Source organism: Lampris incognitus, chromosome 10 (genome assembly GCF_029633865.1).
Source record: "Lampris incognitus isolate fLamInc1 chromosome 10, fLamInc1.hap2, whole genome shotgun sequence".
Classification (NCBI taxonomy): Eukaryota; Metazoa; Chordata; class Actinopteri; order Lampriformes; family Lampridae; genus Lampris; species Lampris incognitus.
Window position 1 is genome coordinate 31,955,501 of NC_079220.1, and position 25,149 is coordinate 31,980,649.

At 47.4% G+C, this 25,149-nt stretch overlaps 1 protein-coding gene across 1 annotated transcript in view; it reads left to right on the top strand.

The window, feature by feature from the left end:
• Positions 1–22,218, top strand: part of mybpc2a (myosin binding protein Ca) — a gene marked incomplete at its 5' end in the record, with an annotated part of 34,999 nt that extends 12,781 nt beyond the window's left edge. Inside the window, 18 exons of the mRNA XM_056288399.1 lie at positions 1,642–1,747; positions 2,221–2,390; positions 3,533–3,698; positions 4,087–4,193; positions 4,307–4,336; positions 4,485–4,624; positions 5,582–5,741; positions 6,723–6,827; positions 7,051–7,239; positions 7,390–7,524; positions 8,657–8,824; positions 9,974–10,062; positions 10,813–11,008; positions 12,469–12,608; positions 12,924–13,083; positions 15,388–15,524; positions 21,223–21,409; positions 21,781–22,218. Of these exons, the coding sequence (XP_056144374.1) occupies positions 1,642–1,747; positions 2,221–2,390; positions 3,533–3,698; positions 4,087–4,193; positions 4,307–4,336; positions 4,485–4,624; positions 5,582–5,741; positions 6,723–6,827; positions 7,051–7,239; positions 7,390–7,524; positions 8,657–8,824; positions 9,974–10,062; positions 10,813–11,008; positions 12,469–12,608; positions 12,924–13,083; positions 15,388–15,524; positions 21,223–21,409; positions 21,781–21,815 (2,420 nt within the window). The remainder of the gene's footprint in view (positions 1–1,641; positions 1,748–2,220; positions 2,391–3,532; positions 3,699–4,086; positions 4,194–4,306; positions 4,337–4,484; positions 4,625–5,581; positions 5,742–6,722; positions 6,828–7,050; positions 7,240–7,389; positions 7,525–8,656; positions 8,825–9,973; positions 10,063–10,812; positions 11,009–12,468; positions 12,609–12,923; positions 13,084–15,387; positions 15,525–21,222; positions 21,410–21,780) is intronic.
• Positions 22,219–25,149: the final 2,931 nt, after the last annotated feature.

The following is a 25,149-nucleotide window of genomic DNA, read 5'->3' on the forward strand; positions in this document are numbered from 1 at the left end:
AGGGAGCAGACCATGTTGATGAAGACATGGCATCAAATCCCATAGCTGATACATTTTCTATTCGTCTTTTTCCAAAGTACTAGAACAGAACAGAGAGTCAGCACCTCCAAGTCAGAGGCCATGATTCTCTACCGGAAAATGGTGGATTTCTCCATCCGGGTTGCGGATGAGTTGTTGCCTTAAGTGAAGGAGTTCAGGTATCTCGGGGTCTTGTTCACGAGTGAGGGTAGGATGGAGCGGGAGATTGACGGGTGGATTGGTGCAGCATCAGCAGTAATGCGGACGTTGTACCAGACCGTTGTGGTGAAAAAGGAGCTGAGCTGGAAGGCAAAGATCTCAATTTACCAGTCAGTCTTCATTCCAACCCTCACCTATGGTCATGAGCTTTGGGTAGTGACCAAAAGGGTGAGATCCCGGATACAAGTGACTAAAATTAATTTCCTCCAAAGGGTGTCTGGGCTCAGCCTTAGAGATAGGGTGAGGAGCTCGGACATGCGGAGGGAGCTCGGAGTGGAGCCGCTGCTCCTTCGCGTCAAAAGGAGCCAGTTGAGGTGGTTCGGGCACTGATTAGGATGCCTCCTGGGCACCTTCCTTTGGAGATTTTCTGAGCATGTCCAACTGGGTAGACCCAGAACTCGCTGGAGGTACTACATGTCCAATCTGGCCTGGGAACACCTTGGGATCCCCCAGGAGGTGCTGGAGGGCATTGCTGGGGAGAGGGACGTCTGGAGTGCCCTACTTAGCTTGCTGCCACCGTGATCCGACCCCGGAGAAGCGGCTGAAGATGAGATGAGATGAGATGAGATGAGATGGGAATAGAGCAGCGTGTGACAAATGTTGTCCATTACCAGAGATTGAAAGAGTGCTGCCATGCTTTACTCAACCAAAAGCACATCACCTTTCACTTCTGACAATTGCACAGTGCACAGTTGTGCAGTAACAGCAGTCTTTACAGTGGACCAGCCCTTCGCTCCATCCCTCACTCCATCCTTCGCTCCATCCCTCACCCCGTCCTTCACTCCATTCTGCACTCCATCCATGTCCTGCTGCTACACTGTCTTTTGTGTCTCCATGTTGTGTGACTGCTGATGTGCTTTTGTTTCCTGTCTGAGCTCACTATAACAGATAACAACTAGCAAGTAAGTTGGTGTGGCAATAAGGTACTGCATCCTGACTCTTGAATCTTTTGCTCAAATCAAAGTGCTATTAATTAGGGAACATCAAAAGAGTAGCTTGTTTCAAGTACTCAGTTACTTCAGAGAAAAAGTAAAAGAGATTCTCCCATAAATCAAATCAATTTTTTTGGGGGGGGGGCAGCTCTTAAAAATATAGACAGGTAAGAATTTTTGAAACTCCTCTGAAAAATCACGTTTCTGTAACGTTGAAATTATATTCAAATCAAGGGCTTTGCAGCCGACTTTAGCCAATAATACTACTCTGTTCACACCATTCTTCCTGTTCTGTCTGCATTACTCTGCTCTGGGCTCACATTAAAGGGTGTGTGTGTGTGTGTGTGTGTGTGTGTGTGTGTGTGTGTGTGTGTGTGTGTGTGTGTGTGTGTGTGTGTGTGTGTGTGTGTGTGTGTGTGTGTGTGTGTGTGTGTGTGTGTGTGTGTGTGTTTGCACGCGCGCGCATCCTCAGAGCCACCAGTCACTATCACCAAGCTGCTGGATGACGTCCACACTGTGGTGGGTGAGAAGGTGGAGTTTGAGGTGGAGGTGTCTGAGGAAGGAGCTAATGTCAAATGGTAAGTAAGGGAGTTATGAGGGAGTTAGTATAACTAACATCCTTCAACTCAGTCCAATCCAGAAATGATTCTTTCAGTCTGTAAGGGATTTTTTTTCACAGTCTTCCATCCTATTAAGGGTTTGTTGTTTCAGGGTTTATGAATCCCCTGATAACCAAATAAGCCGAATAGCTCTGAAAAAATGGAAACTGAGCTTCTGTTGAGCACAAAAAAAAGCAATCAAAATGAATTAAATTAAGACTGATGAATTCCTAATTCTGGCTAATGTCAGCATAACCCACTTGTCTTTTTCTCTGGTTTCATATGAGACGGTACGTGTGCATGCAACATTTTATTCCCTCCATTAACTCTTAATCTGGATAGTCTTCTCCCAATGTCCCTCCCCCTCTGTTGAATGGTCTCTGAAATGTGTGTGTGTGTGTGTGTGTGTGTGTGTGTGTGTGTGTGTGTGTGTGTGTGTGTGTGTATTTCAGGATGAAAGATGGAGTGGAGCTGACCAGAGAATCAGCGGGTTCTAAGTACAGGTTTAAGAAGGATGGGAAGAGACACATTCTGATCATTAACGAGGCTACAAAGGAGGACATTGGGACATATTATGCTTTTACTAATGGTGGGGAGTCAAAAGCTGAGCTTGAGGTCGAAGGTACTTTTTCCATCTGTCAGGGTCACAACAGGCTCTGCTGTCTGTCTAAGCCAACACTTGCAATATGTCGAATCATCATAATCAGATAACTGACACATCACAAACCAGCACTAGAATGACCAAAACAGTCATTTTGACTGTTTTGGATTCTCAAAGTTTAATAACTTTGTGGGGGGAAAAGAGACCTGTCGCTCCCTGAATTCTCCTAAAATTGCTTATATATTTGCATTTAAAATGAGTTTTAGATCAATTGCAGAAAAAAGTTATAAGATCTACCTAAAACGACCATGAGCCGTCAAAAAGACGCCTCATAATTTGCACGTGATCGTACGCGTCATGTCACTATTTACGACGTGTGTTGGTCGCGTCATTTCATTCGCGAAGTTCATTGCTGTGTCCTAGAAACACAATAGCATCCTCCAGTGCAGAGTAATAGTCTAAACTTGATTTCTGATTATTGCCAACATGTCTGGTTACAGACGCCGTTACAGACACACCATGACTACCACCGAGGCGTTGCAGTATTTACAGACGTTAGACAGCGGCCATTTTAAATTGTTTGAACAATAGTATTAAAGCTGTTAAAATGTCAATTTTGGTGTCAGTTAGTTGCATAACAGACATACCAACATATGAAATGCATTAATATCTCAATTGGGTATTTATCGTGACAGAATATAGAGTTTAAAAACTGTGGCGGTCAAAATGACCACCCATGGTCGTTCTAGTAGTTTTTAAGTTCCAGTCATTGCTTGGTACTGTTCTAATATTTATTTTCAGTTCTTTTTGTACATTTCACGTTTTATAGGCCTTGTTACGTTTGTTAGATTAGCAATATTTGTTTTCCGTTTTGTTTTTCAGGTAATATTTTCACTTTTTCAATTTTGCTATACAAGTTCGACCATATCTCCCTGAAGTTTAAATTGTTCAAAAATAGTATTATAGTTGTTAAAATGTTAATTTTGGTGTCAGTCGTTTCCTAATAGACTACTAACATATGCAATGCATTAATATCTCAACTGGGTATTTATCTTGACAGAATATAGTTTAAAAACCGGTAGGAGTGAAATCCCGGTCGTTCTAGAAGGATCAATAATCATTTTGATTTTCTTTTGCACTTAAAATCTGCCTCTTCGCTTCAGATAAGGAGCTGGAGGTGCTGCAGAGTATAGCCGACCTGACGGTAAAGGCTACGGAGCAGGCTATGTTTAAGTGTGAAGTGTCCGATGAGAAAGTAACAGGGAAGTGGTTCAAAGATGGTGTGGAGGTCCTGCCCAGCGATCGCATCAAAATGTCCCACATAGGAAGGTACGGGGTGGGTTGGTATTGTTCAGCACCTTGCATCTACACCATTGTGCATGCTTACATGCACACAGACAGCCTACACCCGTGCACACAGAATCCAAATGATGCAAAAGAAGGTCATCCAAAGGTCTGTAACCTTTAGCATCTGTAAATTTCAACTAGAAACACACAGACACCCTGCTGGGACCTCGTCAGTAATTCTTTATGAGCGCCTCCTATGGGAGGAGACATGTCCGGGCAGCAGCGGTCACATGAGGTGAAAGCTATTTAGTATGTTCCTCGTGCTGCAACGCCGCATGCTGGAGCATGTTGCCAGGGCAACTGTGTTTTGCATAATTGTGAGTCAGGATGAGTGTTGTCTCCGTGGTAACATCTGGTAACATGTCCCCAGGATCCACAAGCTGACAATCGATGACGTGAAGCCTGAGGATGCTGGAGATTATACGTTCGTTCCCGATGGATATGCACTTTCTCTCTCTGCAAAACTCAACTTCCTGGGTGAGAAAGAAAGACAATTGTGCGAAAATATAAGGCTGTTTATTATTCTGCTAGAATATGATGGAAAACAGTTTTCAACTCCTCTGATTTGTGTTTTTTCTGTCCTTCCTTAGAAATCAAGATTGACTATGTTCCCCGCCAAGGTAAACATTGCCTTTTAGCAAAATACATCCAAGATGTCTTTCATCAGCCGAACACGCGATTGCATTTCATGTATTGCATACAGCCTGCATTTCCGCCTGCCATGACGGTAAAAGGCTTCTGCTCTCCCTGTAATGTTAATAATGACAGACCCACCCAAAATCCACCTGGACACAAGCAGTACGGGCAGTAAGAACACTCTTGTTGTTGTGGCTGGAAACAAGCTGCGTCTGGACGTGGAGATCTCAGGAGAACCAGCACCAACCGTGTGCTGGATGAGAGGAGACGATGTGAGGGGCCTATTCCTCACTCCATCTGTCTGTCTGTCCGTCTGTCTCTCTATGTTAGTCTGTGTCTGTCTATCTGTCTGTCCTTCTGTATCTTTATCTGTCTCTATCTGTTAGTCTGTCTGTCCATCTGTGTCTGTCTGTCTGTCTGTCCATCTGTCTCTCTATCTGTCTGTCTCTCTCTCTATCTGTCTGTCTGTCTGTCCATCTGCCTCTCTAGCTGTCTGTCTGTCCATCTGTCTCTCTAGCTGTCTGTCTGTCCATCTATCTATTTGCCTGTCTGTTTGTCCATCTGTCTCTCTATCTGTCTGTCTGTCTGTCTGTCCATCTGCCTCTCTAGTTGTCTGTCTCTCTCCATCTGTCGCTCTAGCTGTCTGTCTGTCCATCTGTCTGTATGTCTATCTGCCTGTCTGTCTGCCTGTCTGTTTGTCTGTCTGTCTACCTGTTTGTCAATCTGTCTCTCTCGCTGTCTGTCTGCCTGTCTGTCTGTTTGTTTGTCCATCTCTCTCTCTCTCTAGCTGTCTGTCTGTCCATCTGTCTCTCTATCGGTCTGTTGTCTATCTGTCTCGCTCTAGCTGCCTGTCTGTTGGTCTGTCTCTCTATCCGCCTGTCTGTTTGTCCATCTGTCTGTTTGTCTGTCTGACTGGTTGTCTGTCCATCTGTCTCTCTAGCTGTCCGTCTGTCTATCTGTCTGTTTGTCTGTCTGTCTCTCTAGCTGTCTGTCTGTTTGTCTCTCTAGTTATCTGTCTGTCTGTCTGTCTGTCTGTCTGTCTGTCTGTCTGTCTGTCTGTCTTTCTGTTTTCCTCTGTTTCTTTGTCTCTCTAGCTCTCAATTCATCTCAAATAGACACAAACAAAAATCCCGTCCCTACCAATCTGTCATGAGAGATAATGACCATCAGCGTTAGTTAGTTAGTTAGTTGCCCCCCACCTCCCCAACATGTCATGCTTTGTGTCGAAGGTGGTGGTGGAGGCTGAGGGCAGAGTTCGAGTGGAGACGAGAAAGACCTTGAGCAGCTTCGTTATCGAGGGGGCAGAGAGGGAGGATGAGGGCAAGTACTTCATCACGGTGACCAACCCGGCTGGAGAGGACAAGGCTGAACTCTATGTCAAAATCGTGGGTCAGTGGCTCTTTGTCTCCTTCACTCCTCGTTTTCTCCCTGTCTGTGCATCCTATCTTCCTTTTTTTTTTTTACCATGGATACACTCGGATACATGATGTATATCCATGGAAACTACTGACACAAGTAGTCTCCTTCAATGCCTGTTTGTATTACAAGGTTATTCATTTGTGACCTTTGACAGTACAGTTGAAATGGCCTGCAGAGTTTATATGAGCAACAATATGAAGGGATGAGAAAAATGCTACATCCCTGTTTTGATTTCGTGCAGTGACGAGTAACATATATGCAGTTTTAACAGGGATCTATGGACAGTTTAATTGCACAGTTTACCTGTTTGTTGTTGTTTTTTTCTTTTCTTGGGGTGTCACACTGGTTAGCACGGTCGCTTCACCGCAAGAAGGTCCTGGGTTCGAGCCCCGAGGTAGTCCAACCTTGGGGGTCGTCCCGGGTTGTCCTCTGTGTGGAGTTTGCATGTTCTCCCCGTGTCTGTGTGGGTTTCCTCCGGGGGCTCTGGTTTCCTCCCACAGTCCAAAGACATGTAGGTCAGGTGAATCAGCTGTACTAAATTGCCCCTAGGTGTGAATATGTATGTGTGTGTGTGTGTGTGTGTGTGTGTGTGTGTGTGTGTGTGTGTGTGTGTGTGTGTGTGTGTGTGCCCTGTGATGGACTGGCAACCTGTCCAGGGTGTCCCCACCTGCTGCCCAGTGGCTGCTGGGATAGGCTCCAGCATCCCTGAGAACATGATAAGTGGATTGGATAATGGATGGATGGATGGCTTTTCTTGGTTTTGGTTGTTTTTTTTGTTTTGTTTTTTTTACTCTGAGTTCTCAGCTGCATCTGGACGGTGTGTCACATGCTTCCTAAGTGATAAAGAAAAATATCTTCTGCGCAGTCTCTCACAACCCCAGTCTTGTCTCGTTTCTCTGTCTTCACCCCCCCCACACACACACACACCCTAACTTTAACCTGTCTCTCCAGATGTGCCTGACCCCCCAGAGAATGTCAGATGTTCATCAGTTGGTGAGGACTTTGCCATCATCTCATGGGACCCCCCTGCATTTGACGGTGGAGTTCCTGTTAAAGGTAACTACACCCCCGTACCCCTTACATGAACACACACACACACACACACACACACACACACACACACACACACACACACACACACACATCTGATGTTAACATCGGATGTCTCCCCAGGAGAACTCTACATTCTGGACTGCACTCTATTCGCCACACAGAAATACTTTTACAGCACACTGAAGTCATTTTGAGGTGATAATGGTGAATGATGATGTCACTGCAGGGTACCTGATGGAAAGGAAGAAGGTTGGCTCGTCCAGATGGACCAAGCTTAACTTCGATGTCTATGAGTCCACCACGTATGAAGCCAAGAAGATGATCGAAGGCGTGCTATATGAGATGAGGGTCTTTGCAGTCAACGGCATTGGCATCTCTCAACCCAGTGGAAGCTCCAAGCCCTTCATGCCCATTGGTGCATTACAGTTTGTCATTAGCAGGCTGGTTAATTAACTGAAGCGCTGCAAAAAAATAATGCTTATTTTGAGGAAGCTTAAACCGCCCTCCCATTTTAAAAAAAAGGCATAATATTGTTATTGTATTAATTGGCTCCTCTCTCCTTCAGCCACCACCAGCGAGCCCACTCGTCTCGTGGTGGATGATGTCACGGACACCACCTGTGCCTTGAAGTGGCGTCCTCCAGAGAAGGTTGGAGCAGGGGGCATCGACGGCTACATCATCGAGTACTGCAAAGAAGGAAGTATGAATACACAATGCAGTGAGACCAGACAAAGACACAATTTGGACAGTTGCTATCAATTGTCTTTGGTGACTCAGTGAAATCTAATAGAGTAAAAATGCAAGGGTAACACGGGGCTCTCTGGTTCGAATCCCCGTGTTACCTCTGGCTTGGTTGGGCGTCCCTACAGACACAATTGGCCGTGTCTGGGGGTAGGAAGCCGGATGTGGGTATGTGTCTTGGTCGCTGCACTAGCGCCTACTTCAGTCGGTCGGGGCACCTGTTCGGGGAGGAGGGAGAAGTGTGGGGAATAGCATGATCCTCCCACGCGCTACGTCCCCCTGGTGAAACTCCTCACTGTCAGGTGAAAAGAAGCGGCTGGCTACTCCACATGTATCGGAGAGGGCATGTGGTAGTCTGCAGCCCTCCCCGGATCGGCAGAGGTGGTTGAGCAGAGACCGGGAGGGCTCAGAAGAGTAGTGTAATTGGCCGGATACAATTGGGAAGGAAAAGGGGGAAAAAATCCACACAAAAAAAGCATAAATTCTACATACAGATACACCAAATGTAGGATGTGACCACCCTAACTAACCCTGGTGGTGGTCCTTTACCTACATAATGCATCCATCCATCTATCCATTATCAATACCCGCTTAATCCCATTCAGGGTCACGGGACCTATGTCCACATATTACTACTTCATAAAGAGAAGGAAACTTTGTGGCTCTTCCCTGAAACTCCATGCAAATCACAGAGCTGATGAGAGGCTTGGATTGTAACCCCATTTTCAGAAAGGATTATAAAGGCACTTATGGTTGGGGATTAGATGGGAAAAAAGTTGTTCCTGTCAAATTTACAGATGTATGTATTAGCAGAGGAAGTGACATTCGTGGCAATCAGCATTTTGGCATTGGAAAGACATACTCGATTTTGATAGGAATACACAAAGCTCACATCAAGCAGATGAAAATGCAATCCATCTAGATCATTTTCTGAACGCAATAGATAAAGTGGGCCCAAAAACCACAAACTCTGTCACATCTCAGTCGAGATACTTTTCCTAAAATCCTTTTGAAACCACGGGATAGTTTCTTGTTTTCCGGTGTGTTTTTGCATTTTTTTTAAGTGTCTTTGTCTGCCAATCCTGTCTCAGGTGATCAGTGGGTGCAGGCCAATCAGGAGCCGGTGGACAAAATCAGCTACCGTGTGAAGGGTCTGCCCATGGGAGAGAAGATGCTCTTCAGAGTGGTGGCTGTCAACATGGCAGGGCGCAGCCCCCCCGCCACCCTGTCCCAAGCTGTCACTATCAGAGAGATCATGGGTCAGAGTCACTTGTTATAAGTCAGACCGCTGACAGTATTTCTCCACAGTACAGTATATATCACTCCACATGTATCACTCCCCATTGATCACTCCACTTAAATCACTCCCTATAGATCACTCCACATATGTAACTCCACATATATCACTCTCCATAGATCCCTCCACATATATCACTCCACGTGTATCACTCCACATAAATCACTCCATATAGATCACTCCACATATATCACGCCACATGTATCACTCACTATAGATCACTCCCCATAGATCACTCCATATGTATCACTCCACATATATCACTCCACATATATCACTCCACACGAATCACTCCACACGAATCACTCCCCATAGATCACTCCACATATACCACACCACATATATCACACCACATAGATCATGCCACACGTATCACTCCACATATCACCCCACATGTATCACTCCACATCGATGACTCCACATGTATCATTCCACATGTCACTCCCCATAGATCACGCCACATATATCACGCCACATATATCACTCTACACATCACTCCACATAGATCACTCAACATGTATCACTCCACAGCTATAACTCTACATATATCACTCCACATCTGTCACTCCACATGTATCACTCCCTATAGATAACTCCACATGTATCACTCACCATAGATCACCCCTCCATAGATCACCCCCTATAGATCACTCTATATAGATCACTCCACATGTATCACTCCCCATAGATCACTCCCCATAGATCACTCCACATATATCACTCCACACGTATCACCCCCCATAGATCACTCCACATATATCACTCCACATAGATCACACTAAATATACCACAGCACATATATCCCTCTACATAGATCACACCAAATAGATCACTCCACACGTATCACTCCACATAGCTCACTCCACATGTATCACTCCACATATATCAGACCAGTATTTAAACATATAACATGTGAGAGTGCCGGTGTGCTTGTGGGTTAACACACATAGTATTGTGAACACACACACGCTCACTTGTATGCATGCAAAAACACACATGTCCTTCTGATGGTACATGCTGTAAAGTTTACATCCAGTATTTAAACACCTTCACACCACAAAATCTGCAGTACTTCTACATTCCTTCTGTTTCTGATTTATCCATCCATCAGAGCAACCAAGGATCCGCATGCCTCGCCAGCTGCGAACCAAATTCATCAGGAAAGTGGGCGAGAAGATCAACTTGGTTATCCCCTTTCAGGTTAGACGTCCGGCCAAGCTGAGTCGTAAATCTTACTGAAGTACTGAGCTCACATAAAGTACTGAGCTCACATACATACATTAGTCATATCATTTAACAGGAGCAGAAAAAAAAACTCTATGAAGTGAGTGTTGCATAAGATGCTTAAAAAATCTTAATTTGCCTTTACATCAATGTGGCACTGAGCATCTGAATCACACTGCAGAGTATTCCAACACACTCCTTTGGTTCCTTTTGATAGAATTTGGATGTGCATCTGAGATTTGCTGTGAAATTGGCTATTTAAAGGTAAATTATTGTTTCATTTTGTTGTTTTTACTAAAAACAGGCAAATTCTGTGGCTGAAAGATCCTAAAGTTATTGGAGTGCACTATTTGGAATCAGTGAATGTGTTTTGATGAAAGTATCCAAAGAAACACTTAACGATGCGTAACAACCTTCACGGTGATAACTGACTTACTGTCGCTAACAATCAGCGTAAAGTGTAGTCTGGGACAATTTTGCAAGTGTTTTCCACTGCAGTGTAAGCCTAATGGCAGTGCAGAGCACACACTCCCATTCATCACAACTACCCGTCAACACGCAGCACTTTGTCTACAGGACAAAACAAAACAAGTGCACACAAAAAAAACAGACAACCACCTCAACCAGATGATTTTTACTCTTTATTTTGATACCAAAAATGACATTACGACTTAAGAGACTAATTTTAATTTCACTTTTTTTTTTACTCTCCATCCCTCATCACAGGGTAAACCTCACCCTATAGTGACCTGGTTCAAAGACGGCTTGCCCCTGGAGGACAAAACGGTTGGGATTCGGACCAGTGAAGTGGACACCATCATCTTCATCCGCTCGGCAGAGAGAGCCCACTCTGGCAAATACACCCTGACTGTCCTGATTGAGAACGTCTCAGACAGTGCCGACATTCACATTCAAATCGTAGGTGAGATAAGAGGAGGGGGCTTCCGCCGCTTGCTTGGCCTGGAGACACCGTATTGCATGGTCTTTCTCAGGACCGGACCAGCTGCTCACAGCTCACACTTCACACGGCACTGTTAAATAAGGCTTTGGAAGGGGATGATGCTGTGAACCCAAATCTGTGACATGTCAAGAGTTTTTAATTTGATGATAATTCCTAATTTCATACTCCCGGGGATCTGTGACTCAATAGCCGTGGACTGTCGAAAGCACCGACTCCGCTCTCTCGCTGGTAATCCTGTCTCCTGCACCGCCACCATGGCCGCCAGCTCATACCTCATTTTACGGCACGTCTCCCCGGGGTCAGGGTGTTGGGTGGATTAGGTGGCGGGGCTCCGTTTGGGATTATTTACGTGCAGACTGGGATTGGATTAGGATTTTGCAGTTGTGTCGGTGTTGCGGTGGGGGGTGGGGGTGTGGAGCTACGCTGTCACGTCCTCTGCTCGGGGGGGACGTTCTGAGATTCTGGCTCTGTTTTAGACACACACATACACACACACACATGCACGCACGCACACACACCCACACAGACACACACAAATACACACAGGGAGTTGTTCCTTTTCCGATGGGAGGGTCTAAGGCCAGGATGTTGTGTTGCTGTAAAGCCCACTGAGGCAAATTTGTAATTTGTGATATTAGGCTATACAAATATAATTGACTTGACTTGACACACACATGGGCGCGCGCACACATACACACGCGCGCGCACACACACACACACACACACACACACACAAACACATACACACTAACACACATAAACATACACACACACGAACGCACACACACACACACACACACACACACACACACACACACACACACACACACACACACACACACACACACACAGAGTCTGTGTCACAGCCCTGCTGGGGCACTATAACAGGATGAAGGGCAGCAGTGCAGCAATGCAGCAGTGCAGCAGTGCAGCTGTGCAGCTGTGCAGTGTGCTTGCACTGTAGTCGCTCACTGCGCAGTACAAGAGCCCAGGCAGAGCAAGATTAATGGCAGTTCCATTACAGCCCTGAACTATATACGTGTAGTCCCCTTTGCCGTGTATAGGATGGAGTACAAAAGAGGTGCCTTGTCAGGCGGGGCATGTCTCAGGCCGGCAGAGTGATTCTTGTAATGGATGTAGTGATTGTTTTTTTTTCTCTTACTTTCCTTTAAACCCTGGCTCTGGCTAATCTGTCCATCTTCATACATCTGCATCTGAGAGTCAATTTCTCGCTTTGTCCCTGCAAATCTCCTCCTCCAGATCAGTTTATCTATCTTCACCAGCAATGTTTCATGTGCTTTTCTCAGCCTCAAACACATTTTCAGACTCCATCTCCTCATCCCAACCAGCAACCGACGCCCCCCCCCCCCAACTCTCTAAACCCACCAACCCCTTCTTCTGTCTCTCACGCACATTTTCAGAGAAGCCTGGTCCTCCCATTAATGTTCATGTAACAGACATCTGGGGCTTCAACGCTGCGCTGGAGTGGAAGCCCCCCAAAGATGATGGGAACAGCGAAATCATAGGCTACACCATCCAGAAGGCTGACATGAAGACCAAGGTAGGCTGTCGGCTGGAGGGAGGGGCAGGGTGTGTGTGTGTGTGTGCGTGTGTGTGTGTGTGTGTGTGTGTGTGCGTGTGTCTGTGTGTGTGTGTGTCTGTGTGTGTGTGTGTGTGTGCGTGCAGTTGTGTTTTGCAGGTTGTAATAATACGAGAGGTAATGGAAACCTGATGTGGAGCTGCAAGAACATGGATGACGGGGATACAATTGTCCACTGCTCCACAGACTTCAAGACCCACTCTAAGCCTCTTAAAGTCCCCCCCCCCTCTCTTGCGCTCTCTCTCACTCTCTCTCTCACTCTCTCTCTCTCATCAGGGATGGTTCACGGTCTATGAGCACAACCGTAGGCCCAGCTGCACGGTGTCTGACCTGGTCATGGGGAACGAATATTCCTTCCGTGCGTTCAGTGAAAACATCTGTGGCCTCAGTGACGAGGCTGGCATCAGCAAAAACACGGCTGCCATCGCCAAAACCGGTAATAGAATCACACCAAATCAACCAAAGGGAAAAAAAATAAAAACACAATGTGATGTGGTAGCATTATCTCCGATGCCTAAGGACATTTAATGCAGGGCATCCGGGTGGCGTGACGATCTATTCCACTGCCTACCAACACGGGTGTCGCCGGTTCAAATCAATTGGCCATATGTGGGTATGTGTCCTGGTTGCTGCACTAGCGCCTCCTCTGATCGGTCAAGGCGCCTGTTCGAGGGGGGGGGGGACTGGGGGGGGAAAGCGTGATCCTCCCACACGCTACATCCCCGTGGTGAAACTCCTCACTGTCAGGTGAAAAGAAGCAGCTGGCGACTCCACATGTATCGGAGGAGACGTGGTAGTCTGCAGCCCTCCCCCGGATTGGCAGAGGGGGTCGGAGCAGCGACCGGGACGACTCGGAAGAGTGGGGTAATTGGCCAAGTACAACTGGGGAGAAAATACAAAAGAAACAAAAAAAGAACATGAATGGCCACTGGGTGCGGTGGAGCTTAATGGAACCGGGGAGTCAAATGCAAGCGGTCATGCAAAGCAATGCAGGCACCGTAACGTCTGAGGATGCCATTATAACGTGGTTATGATGCTGAATACAGCATGCTCAGGCTGCGACACATAGCACCTTTTATAGTTTTCTACTTTCATTTGTAAGGCATTTAGTGGATTCCCTCATCCAGCAGGACTCACATTGAGTACAACAGTAGAGTAAGCTTCAATTCCCAGACTGCCAACATTAGAGGCGATCAGAGCAATTCCACCGCCAAGACACCAGGATGGAGGAGAGTTATCAGTGATGGGGTTATATTATGCTATTTATCACTAACGCCACCTGTACTGCATCACAGTTTCAGATATTTGTGAGGCAATAAGTGATTGGTTGTTGGAACACCGGAGCACATCTTTTAGGGAAAAACAAATAGACTGGGAATCATCATGTAACACAGTGTTAAATAATGGTTTTATCACTGGCTAGAGATGATTAAAAAAAAAAAGGTTGGGAAATCAACACCTGCCGCCAGCCAAATTTTCGTGGCTGCTGTGTATGCTTACTCTACCAGACAATTTGGCAGCAAACCAATGACTCCTCTCTGCTTCATAAACACAATCTGGTTGGTAAAATCATTAAAACAAAGCCTGTGTATCTACCAGCCCCCGTGACTGGTGGATGAAAAGAAATGAGATCCCTGCCCCGAACTACTACTACTACTACTTTCGGCTGCTCCCATTAGGGGTCGCCACAGAGGATCATCCGTTTCCATTTCTTCCTGTCTTCTGCATCTTCCTCTGTCACACCAGCCACCCGCATGTCCTCCCTCACCACATCCATAAACCTCCTCGTTGGCCTTCCTCTTTTCCTCTTCCCTGGCAGCTCCATATTCAGCATCCTTCTCCCAATTTACCCAGCATCTCTCCTCCACACATGTCCAAGCCATCTCAATCTTGCCTCTCTTGCTTTGTCTCCAAACCGTCCAACTTGAACGGTCCCTCTAATATAATCATTCCTAATCCTGTCCTTCTTCGTTACTCCCAGTGAAAATCTTAGCATCTTCAACTCTGCCACCTTCAGCTCTGCCTCCTGTCTTTTCATCAGTGCCACTGTCTCCACACCATACAACATAGCTGGTCTCACAACTATCTTGTAAACCTTCCCTTTAACTCTTGCTGGTACCCTTCTGTTGCAAATCACTCCTGACACTCTGCTCCACCCACTCCACCCTGCCTGCACTCTCTTCGTCACCTCGACTCCTTGCATCCTCACCATTCCTCTGTCCTCCCTCTCATTCACGCATAGGTATTCCGTCTTGCTCCTACTGACTTTCATTCCTCTTCTCTCCAGTGCATACCTCCACCTCTCCAGGCTCTCCTCAACCTGCACCCTACTCTCGCTACAGATCACAATGTCATCCGTGAACATCATCGTCCATGGGGTCTCCTGCCTGATCTCGTCCGTCGACCTGTCCATCACCATTGCAAACAAGAAGGGGCTCAGAGCCAATCCTTGATGTAATCCCACCTCCACCTTGAACCCATCTCTCATTCCAATCCCTGTCCCGAACTGATAACCCCGAATTAAAACAAGCAATTGATTACATAACATTTGCAATGGAAGCAATCAACCATCAGAAACAACCAACAAACAGTCAACAAAGGCATCTGATGTGATGAGGTCACCTCCATTAGACTGTTTGGTGATCCTAAGTTAATGTTCTTAAACAACTCACATGTTGAATGGGAACTTAACAAGTATGTGAACGGTCTGAAAGAGTGTGGCTTTTCTCTGTTTCTCCAGGTCTGACACATAACCTCCAGCCCTTTAAAGAGAAGGACATGAACAGGTCCCCCAAGTTTACAGCGGCCCTGGTGGACAGGTGTGTGGTTGCAGGCTACACCACTGCTATCAGCTGTGCTGTCCGTGGCTATCCCAAGGTATTGACTTCCAGACAGTAACTCTGTGTGTGTGTGTGTGTGTGTGTGTGTGTGTGTGTGTGTGTGTGTGTGTGTGTGTGTGTGTGTGTGTGTGTGTGTGTGTGTGTGTGTGTGTGGGTGTATCTTACCGTGGATCACCACTTTGCCGTGGTGGAGAAGCTTGCGTGCACCAATGATCCCAAGAGCTATGCTGTTCAGAGCTTGGCTCCTGGTAGGTTAACCCAAGGCAGATAGGTCGGGGGGGGGGGCGGTTCCCGGAGGGGAGGGGGGTCCAGACGAAGCGCAATCCAACAAAGATATCAACGGCGGAACTGATGGAAGATGTCTCCAGGTCACAATGGCAGTGAAGGCGGATGAAGGCTGCAACAGAGGGTGGTCCCAAATCGTTTTGGTTCTCCGTGCCACTGGACCCTGCCCCCCCCCCCACCAACGACTGTGTTGTGGCTGCAGGCACATCAGCCACTCCACGTAAATAGCTGTCACGCGCAGGCGTCCTCCCGCAAGGATCAACCCATAAACATCCTGGGTCAAAGCCCTGTGGCAATCAGGAAGAGGTGGCGGGGCAGGGCAGTGAAGTCTGGCAGCCCCTAGCCACAACCTGGCACCCAGGCAGGGGGGTGTATGATCAGTCGCTAAGCCCTGGGACTGAGGCAGAGGGGCTTCTCAGCTGCTGCACCCACTACTGAGCAGCCCTATTTAGGATCCACTTTGCTCACCCCAGTTGGGGAGGGGGCGAGAAAGGGTGCCCAAAACATAGTCTGCCTCATACATTGTGTCTGGACCACCGCATCCAGAGGGATCACTACCAGGGGCGTAGGAGAGAGTTTTATACTGGAGGGGACAAAACTGTGTAGAGGGGTCCGGGACATGCTCCCCGGGGGGGGGGGGGTTTAACTTCCATTTTACAACAGTTTTCAGCAAAGAAAAACACGTTTCATGTCCATTTGATAAGGCCTCCCCTGGAAGATTATTTTTTTTCTTTATTTCGGCAGCTAAATTTTAACAATTTTTAAGCTATTTGAGACAAAAACGTAAAGCCTAGACATATGTACATCACTGAGGCAAATCATGGTAGTTGGTTAACAACATTATGAAGTTATCAAACTACCAAAACACAGTACTCTGAAATGAATGTAAATGCTATATTGTATTCACAATAAGGTTAATGTAACCCGTTCCGTATTAACATTATAACCTTTACAATTTATTTGTGTGTGACTATCGCAAAGTCTCTGCTAGTTAAAGTTAGCCTTCCCGCTCATTGACTAGCATTGACAGGAGTGAGCAAAAATACTACTATACATATGTTTCAACCTCAGGTTTCATCATAACGACATGTTTATCTTTTAAAAATGAGTAAGTACACTATGTTTGTGAGGGAATTTACAAACCTGTGAGTGATGATAAATAAAGGAGGATTCATCGTTGCTGCCTTCAAAAGTTGTGAGTGCCACTGCCGCGTCACAGCACATCTCAGCGGGCCGCCGCCAGGACCAAAGACATGGGGAGGAGGGGGGGAATTTGTATTGTTGTTGTTAATAACTAATACTTTTACATACTGCGAGATGGGAATGACATGAATTCTGGCACATACAGGGAGTATATGTCCAATATAATATATATTTATGCAAATATCTAGTAGTGGATATTCTTGTTTATTGGGGGGGGCTTTTTCGCCCCCCCCACGTTGAAGGGACTCGTCCCTCCCCCCCCCCCCCCCCCCCCGGGTTCCGACGTCCTTGATCACCACCATGTGGTCAGACACAGAAACACATATATTTTGGAGCCTGGAACATATGAACCGTCATGGGCAATCAATCCAGCAATCGACCTGAACGGCGTACTGACATCATTGCCCGAGAGCTGATAAAATTCCGCATTGATATTGCCGCACTCTCTGAAATCCGACTCGCTGATAAAGGGCAGCTGAAAGAGGAGAAGGGTGGTTACACTTTTTTTCTGGAAAGAAAGAGCAGCTGATGAGCTAAGGATCTACTTTGTGGGCTTTTCCATCAAAACAGCCTCATTTGCCACCTTGCTGAGCTTCCTGTGGGCATCAATGAACGCCTGATGACAATATGATTGGTGCTTATAAATAACCAAAGCATCACTGTCATCAGCGCATATGCTCAACACTTCACTCACAAGGTGAAGTAAAGGAGACCTTCTATGTTCTCACCAAAGTCCCCATGGAGGATAAGCTAATCCTGCTTGGAGATTTTAATGCCAGAGTGGGACGAAATTGCAACTTGTGGAGAGGCATAATTGGCAAGGAAGGAGTTGGAAACACAAACTCCAATGACATTCTGCTGTTAACAACATGCTCAGAATGCAGCCTAATCATCACTAACACACTCTTCCACCAGAAGAACAAATTTAAAACAACCTGGAGGCACCCTCATTCTAACATCTGGTACCTCATTGACTACATTATTATCCATCAAAGAGACCGACATGAGGTACTAGCCATCATATTGATGATCAGTGCAGATGACTGCTGGACGGACCTTCACCTTATCTGCTCCACCCTGTCCATCCAACTTCACCAGAAAAGAAGGGTGCTGAAAAAGCAGAGCCGACTAAAGCTCAGCCTCGAAAGACTTACTGATACCTCCTCTTGTCAACAGTTCCCGGCCATGCTCAGTACATCAATGCCCAAGCAGTATCCAGAAGATATTGAAAGCCCCTGGGATATGCTCAGGACTGCAATCACTGGCATCTGTAAAACGACTCTTGGACATAAAATGAAGAACCACCAACATTGGTTTGATGAGAATAACCTAGAAATCCAATGGTTAATCAACATCAAGAAGCAAGCATTTACCATCTGGCAGAATGACATCAACTGCCAAAATAAACGAGCTGCCCATGCAAGAGCAAAGTCAGCTGTCCAAAGCATGGTCAGGGAATTGAAGAACCAGTGGTGGACGATGAAGGCCCTTGAGATCCAAACGAGCTGCCTATGCAAGAGCAAAGTCAGCTGTCCAAAGCATGGTCAGGGAATTGAAGAACCAGTGGTGGACGATGAAGGCCCTTGAGATCCAGCATCTTGCAGATGCTGGGGATACTAGAGGCTTCTTTGATGCTACTAAAGCAATATACGGTCCCAGCCACTGCTGTCTAATGCCCCTTTGCTCCAAAGGTGGTTACACACTGTTAACAGACAATGAGCCAAAGAGAGGTGGAAAGAGCACTCCCAGGACCCTTTGAACCAGGACTCTAGTTCTGAGATGGATGCCCTCCAACAACTCCCCCAACAACCCAAAGAGGAGGACATGGCAGCACCATCTAGTTAGTCTAAGAGAAGTCCAGGATGCCATCAGGAAGATGAAAATCAACAAGACTGCTGGTCCTGATGGAATACCGGCAGAAGTACTGAGGGCAGGTGGACCTACACTCCTCAGACATATCCATGCCCTGCTACTTATATATAAGCAAAAGAGGAAATCCCTGTGTAACTTAGGGATGTGCTCATTGTCTCTATATTTAAGAAAGGGAACAAAGCTGAGTGCGGAAACTACCGTGGAATTTTCTTGCTTTCCACCACAGGGAAGCCCTGGCTAAGGCCTTGGCCAACAGACTCCTGCCAATTTCAGATGACATTCTGCCAGAATCCCAGAGTGGTTTTCATCCTAACACCAGGCACCATAGACATGATTTTTACTGCTCACCAACTCCAAGAAAAAGCCCAGGAACAGAATCAGCCATTGTATGTGGCCTTCATAGACTTAATCATAGCTTTTGTTTCCATAAACCGCCAGGCCCTCTCTCTAGTTCTGTCAAAAATAGGCTGACCTGACAAATATATCAGAGTACTGTGACTACTACATCAGCTAGAGTACTCAGCAGTTATGGAGATGAGAGAATCCTTCAAGGTCCACACAGGAGTTAAACAAGACTGTGTCATTGCCCCAACCCTGTTCTCTGTCTTTACTGCCACCATCATCCACCTCACCTCACCTCGGTCATACGATCTGCCTCAGGGAATCAAAATCCTGTACAGGACTGATGGGAATCTTCTGAATGTTAACAGATTCAGGGCTAAAGGTAAAACCACCATCACATCCATCATAGAGCTGCAGTACACTGATGACAACACCTTAATGTACCTCATAGAAAAGGAACTACAGAACATACTGGATGCTTTTGCAAAGGTACACAAGCAGCTTGACCTGGCCATTAACATAAAAAGACCCATATCCTCTACCAACCCCCACCCAACCGAAATATACCTGCTCTTCCTCCATCTATCTCTGTAGACAACACCAGACTCCAAAGCATGGGTCAGTTCCCATATCTTGGCAGCCTTCTCTCCTCCAAAGCCAACATTGACATTGAAATACAACATCATCTCAGTTGTGCCAGCTGGGCTTTCTCAAGATTTAGTAAAATGATTTTTGAAAACCTCAACCTTCAAGCCAGAAAAAAAATTCTAGTGTACAAAGCGGTAGTGCTACTCACCCTACTCTATGGATCAGAAACCTGGACCACATATTGCAGGCACCTGAAGGCACTCAAGGCATACCAACAGCGATGTCTCAGGAAGATCCTTTAGATCAGCTGGGAGGATAAGCCCACCAACTTCAGCATCCTCAAGGAGGCCAGTAACTGCCACCATCACACAACATCAGCTGAGATGAACTGGCCATGTCCTCTACATGTCTGACTCTCGCCTCCCAAAACAAGTCCTTTACTCTCATCTCATGACAGGATGCCATGCCCCAGAAAGACAAAAGAAGCGATATAAAGACAACATCAAGGCCCACATCAAAAAGTTTTCCCCCCTTTTTCTCCCCAATTGTACCTAGCCAATTCCCCCACTCCTCTGAGCCATCCCGGTCGCTGCTCCACCCCCTCTACCAATCCGGCATCAAAAGGTTTGACATCGACCTTAACACCTGGGGACAAGCATCAAAAAACAGGGAGGCCTGGAGACTGGCTGTCCATGAGGGTGCTGGGTGCTACAACCATGACCTCCACTGTGCTACTGAAAACAAGCGCAGACTCAGAAAGGCGCGAGTTACCAGAAAAGCCCAAACCACATCCTCAACCACTTCTTCACACCTTTTCCCACATTACCCCAAAATATGTGGCTCCAGGATCGGCCTCTACACCCACCTGAAGAGCCACAAGGACCTAGAAGGAGGACAGTCATACTTAACCCCAAGTGACCACCAATGATAATGATGGTGTGTGTGTGTGTGTGTGTGTGTGTGTGTGTGTGTGTGTGTGTGTGTGTGTGTGTGTGTGTGTGTGTGTGTGTGTGTGTGTGTGTATGAGAGAGAGAGAGAAAATACACCATAGACTGGTTTTTTTTTTTTTGCTCGTGTGAGCATTTGTGTTTGAGAGCCAAGCAGCAGCAAGTGTCTAGCAGTCAGTAAAAAGATGTTGATGCCTTGATAGAGGGGTGTATCTTTATGTCTGGCACTAGAACAAGAGATGGAGCAGAGAGATCTTTGAACACGCAGTTCATATTCTTGCAAATCAGCAAAGATTTGTTGAGCAGGAAAATTATGACCCAATTTCACCTCTCACTCTTTCCCTCTGCCATCTATTCTCGCTCCTGTCAAGCCTCCTCTCACTGCTTTTCCACGCTCCCTCCTCCAACCCAACTGTGGATTTTCCTCCTCCTCCTTTTCCTGCCCCTCCTCCACCCTACCCACCATTTCCTAACCTCTTCCTCTCTCTACTCGCTCAGCCCAAGATCATCTGGATGAAAAACAAAATGATCATCGCGGAAGACCCCAAGTTCCTGATGCAGAACCACCAGGGTGTGTTGACCCTGAATATCCGCAAGCCGGGCCTGTTTGACGGCGGCAAGTACTCCTGCAGGGCAATCAACGACCTGGGAGAAGACGAGGTCGAGTGCAGACTGGAGGTCCGAGGTAAGCCCTCTCAGTTCTAACCATTCTGTACTGAACGTGGAAAGGTGGGGAGGTGGAGGGTGGTGTACCAAAGGCTGAGCTAAAGAAACCAACAACTCTTGGGTAAAGCCCCGCATGACAAATGTCCATCTTCGCAATCCTTTGACTCGTCTCTTGTTGCAAGTAGAAACTCTAGCCAACTGTGCTGAATTATGAATCATCTCGCTGTATTTGTTGGTGAAGAGATCCAGAACCATGGAGGACTTGAAGAGCCATGTTTTTTTTCTTCTTTTTTTTTAAAAAAAAGGGATGAGCTACCAACCTCTCATGCTGATTTATATTTCTCTACCCCCACCTCCATCCCCCACCCCACCCCCACTATCTCTCCCCAGTTGTACCAGAGAAAGCAGAGGGAGAGAAGAAGTGAACAACAGCACGGCGAAGCAAAGGATCCAGTTGAACAGGAATAGCAATGGATTATGTATAACCGGATAGTCATGAATAAATATGATTAGAATGGAGACACTGGTGAGATTCTAAAAACAAGAAGAGGCAGTAACAACCACCGCTACCCCACCCCACCCCCATCATCTCCTCCATCATTGTACCCCATCCCCTGTCTCAGTCCTACCCAGTCCTGCCTCTCACCGCTGCTGTGACGAATGCCAGTATTAGTCATTTGCTATAAATTTTTAGAGCAAGCTGTCACATCCTAACCGCCAATAGCTACAGAGTAGTGTCACCATGCTGCCTTAGTAATACAGCCTACAAAAAAAATATTCTTCTTATCTGTGAAGTGAGCCTGTCATTGACCACGCTTATAAAAAAGAAACCCAACAATTCATCCATTTTGTTTCCTGGTGTTGTCTGTTTAGCGTCCCAGACATTTTTACAGGTCGGGATAAATTTATGAATGTAATTCAGCTGTTGCGCTAAAACCATTGCAGTGTGACCAGCTACACACCGATCCTTCTTAAGCAGAGTGTAAGATATGGGACAGGACCCGAGGCCCCCTGTCAGGCCACAACCGGATCGAGGGGCAGGGTGTGAATGGAGGGACCGCTGTTCACTCAGGTATAACCAGCATCATGGAGTCATCGGGATTACAGGAAGCTCATACACACAAACACAATTCTCTTTACTACACACACACACACACACACACACACACACACACATATACAAGGACTGCAAACATGTGGGCCCTGACTCACATGCTTTTTCTCTCCTTACCCAATTCCACACTCTCTAATCCTTTATTTGACTACACACACACACACACACACACACACGACACATGACACATGAAGGCCTTTATAGATACAAGGCTTACACTCTTGTGCACATACAAACATGAACACGCACCCTGAATCAGGGTCTCATTAGCATCACACACTAGAGACTAATTAATGCACCCATCAACACTGCCCTAATTAGCTCTCCCACGTCATTACTGAGCAAACGCATTACCGCTAATTTACACACCCGCAAAACAAACACAGCACCGTCTCTACTGGGATAGTTGGCCTCACACACCAAATGAAAGCCTATGCACACACACACATATATATGTATACATATACACACACACATATATATGTATACATATATATATATACACACACACATACACACACGACCCCTCGTCCTCTCACCCATCTGACAACAGATGGTTTCAAAAGAATCAAATGGAGAAAAAAGGAAGAAAACAAGTTCTGAATACATACAAATGAGTTTGCGAACTCCAACTATCCATGCTTCCTCCATGATGTGCTGCTGTGAGCAGACTGCTGTGAGTCCCGGCCCTGTCCTCGGGTCACGCTATCGGTGGTCTGGGGCTGCTGCTGGCAGAGGCGCCACTTCACTCCTCGGTCTCCTTTCTCTCCAGCAGGGGGGGTAAGAGCACGGTGACGAGCAGCGCTGCTGACCATCCAGAGGATTTACGTCGTAACGACGAGTGGCAGCTTCATCGCCATTACAGTGAAAATGCACTGCTGATGGAGGTTTCCGAACTTAGAGACTTACAAAAGTGTTGCAGCCTTTTTTCTAAAAAGTGTTGTCCAGACAACAGGCTCGCATCCAGAAACGTTTCAGTACTTTGGAGTACTAGTGAGATTGTAGAGCCGAAGTAACGGAGAAGACCGTAGGTTCACACTTTAGCCGTGTAGGCAACTTTCTTTAATCCACGGTAAATCAGAGAGACAACAAAACCACAGCTCGACTGAGCGGAGGTGGCAAGAATAACCAGAAAACTGGCTGGACAACCATAACTTAACCCTGCGTTAACCTGCCAGGGCAACCATGACTTAACCCTTAGTTCCTGGGTTGAATTCTGTCCCCAATACGTGTCCACCACATGAGCCCCCCCAGAATTCGCCCTAGTAATCGAAGTCAGGCAGGCGCGGGTGGACGACAGGCCGTCCGCGGCGGCACCGGATAACAGGGGCCGGAGTGTCTGTGGGAGGCATTGACGCGGGCCTGTGGAGGTCGGCCTGAGGAGCAGAAGAGGCAGCTCGGGCCTCCACGGGGGGAGGAGGCGGAGCCGGGGGACGACCGCGACGAGGAGGTTGGGCTAACTCCAACGGCTGCGTCAAGTCCAGGTGTGCGGGTTTAACTCGTTCCACTGAAACATGCTCGGCCGTGCCCCCAAAATCCACCACCAGGTGCTTAGTTCCCCGTTCCAGGACGCGGAAGGGGCCGTCATAAGGGGGTTGCAGAGGGGGGCGGTGTGCGTCGTGACGGATGAACACGTAGTCCGCTGACTGTAGACCTGGGGGCACCTGGGACACCGGAGCGCCGTGTTGGGCGGTAGGGACGGGTGTGAAAGCTCTGACCCCGTCCAGCAAGGAGGCTCGTTGGTCCACAGCTGACCAGGGACGCGTTGCATTGGGCATGAAATCGCCTGGGACTCGCAGCGGCGTGCCGTACACCAGCTCCGCAGAGGAGGCTTGTAGGTCTTCCTTCGGGGCGGTCCGCAGGCCCAGCATGACCCATGGGAGCTTGTCAACCCAGTTGCAGTCCTTGAGAGTAGCCCGAAGCGCAGCCTTCATGGACCGGTGGAAGCGCTCACATAGGCCGTTCGCCTGAGGGTGGTAGGCGGTAGTGCGGTGAAGCTTGACGCCCAGAGCCTCACCCACAGCATTCCATAGCTCTGAGGTAAACTGTGGCCCGCGGTCAGATGAAAGGTCGGAAGGCGTACCGAAACGTGAGACCCACGACCCAATAAAAGCCCGGGCCACATCAGCAGACGTCGTGGATGCCAGGGGAACAGCTTCAGGCCAGCGCGTAGTCCTGTCCACCACAGTGAAGAGGTAGGTGAACCCATGGGAGGGGGGTAGGGGACCAACCAGGTCGACGTGGACATGGTCAAATCGTCTCTCCGGCACTGCGAAGCGTTCCAGGGGCGCCTTAATGTGGCGGTGTATCTTAGCCCGCTGACAGGCAACACACGAGTCGGCCCACGCTTTCACGTCTCTCTTAAGTCCCTCCCACACAAACTTAGCAGAGGTCAGGCGCACGGATGGCTTACCGCCTGGATGAGAGAGGCCGTGCACAGCTTCAAATACCGGGCGTCTCCAGCTGTGCGGGACGATGGGCCTGGGCTGTCCTGTGGAGACGTCACACAGGAGGGTGACACCTGTGTCGCTGAAAGGAACGTCCTGCAGGCGGAGCCCCGTGTCGGAGGCCCGGAGACGGAGGATGCTCGGGTCCGTGGCCTGGTCAGCAGCCATCTGTGCATAGTCAAGGCCTAGGTGGACCGC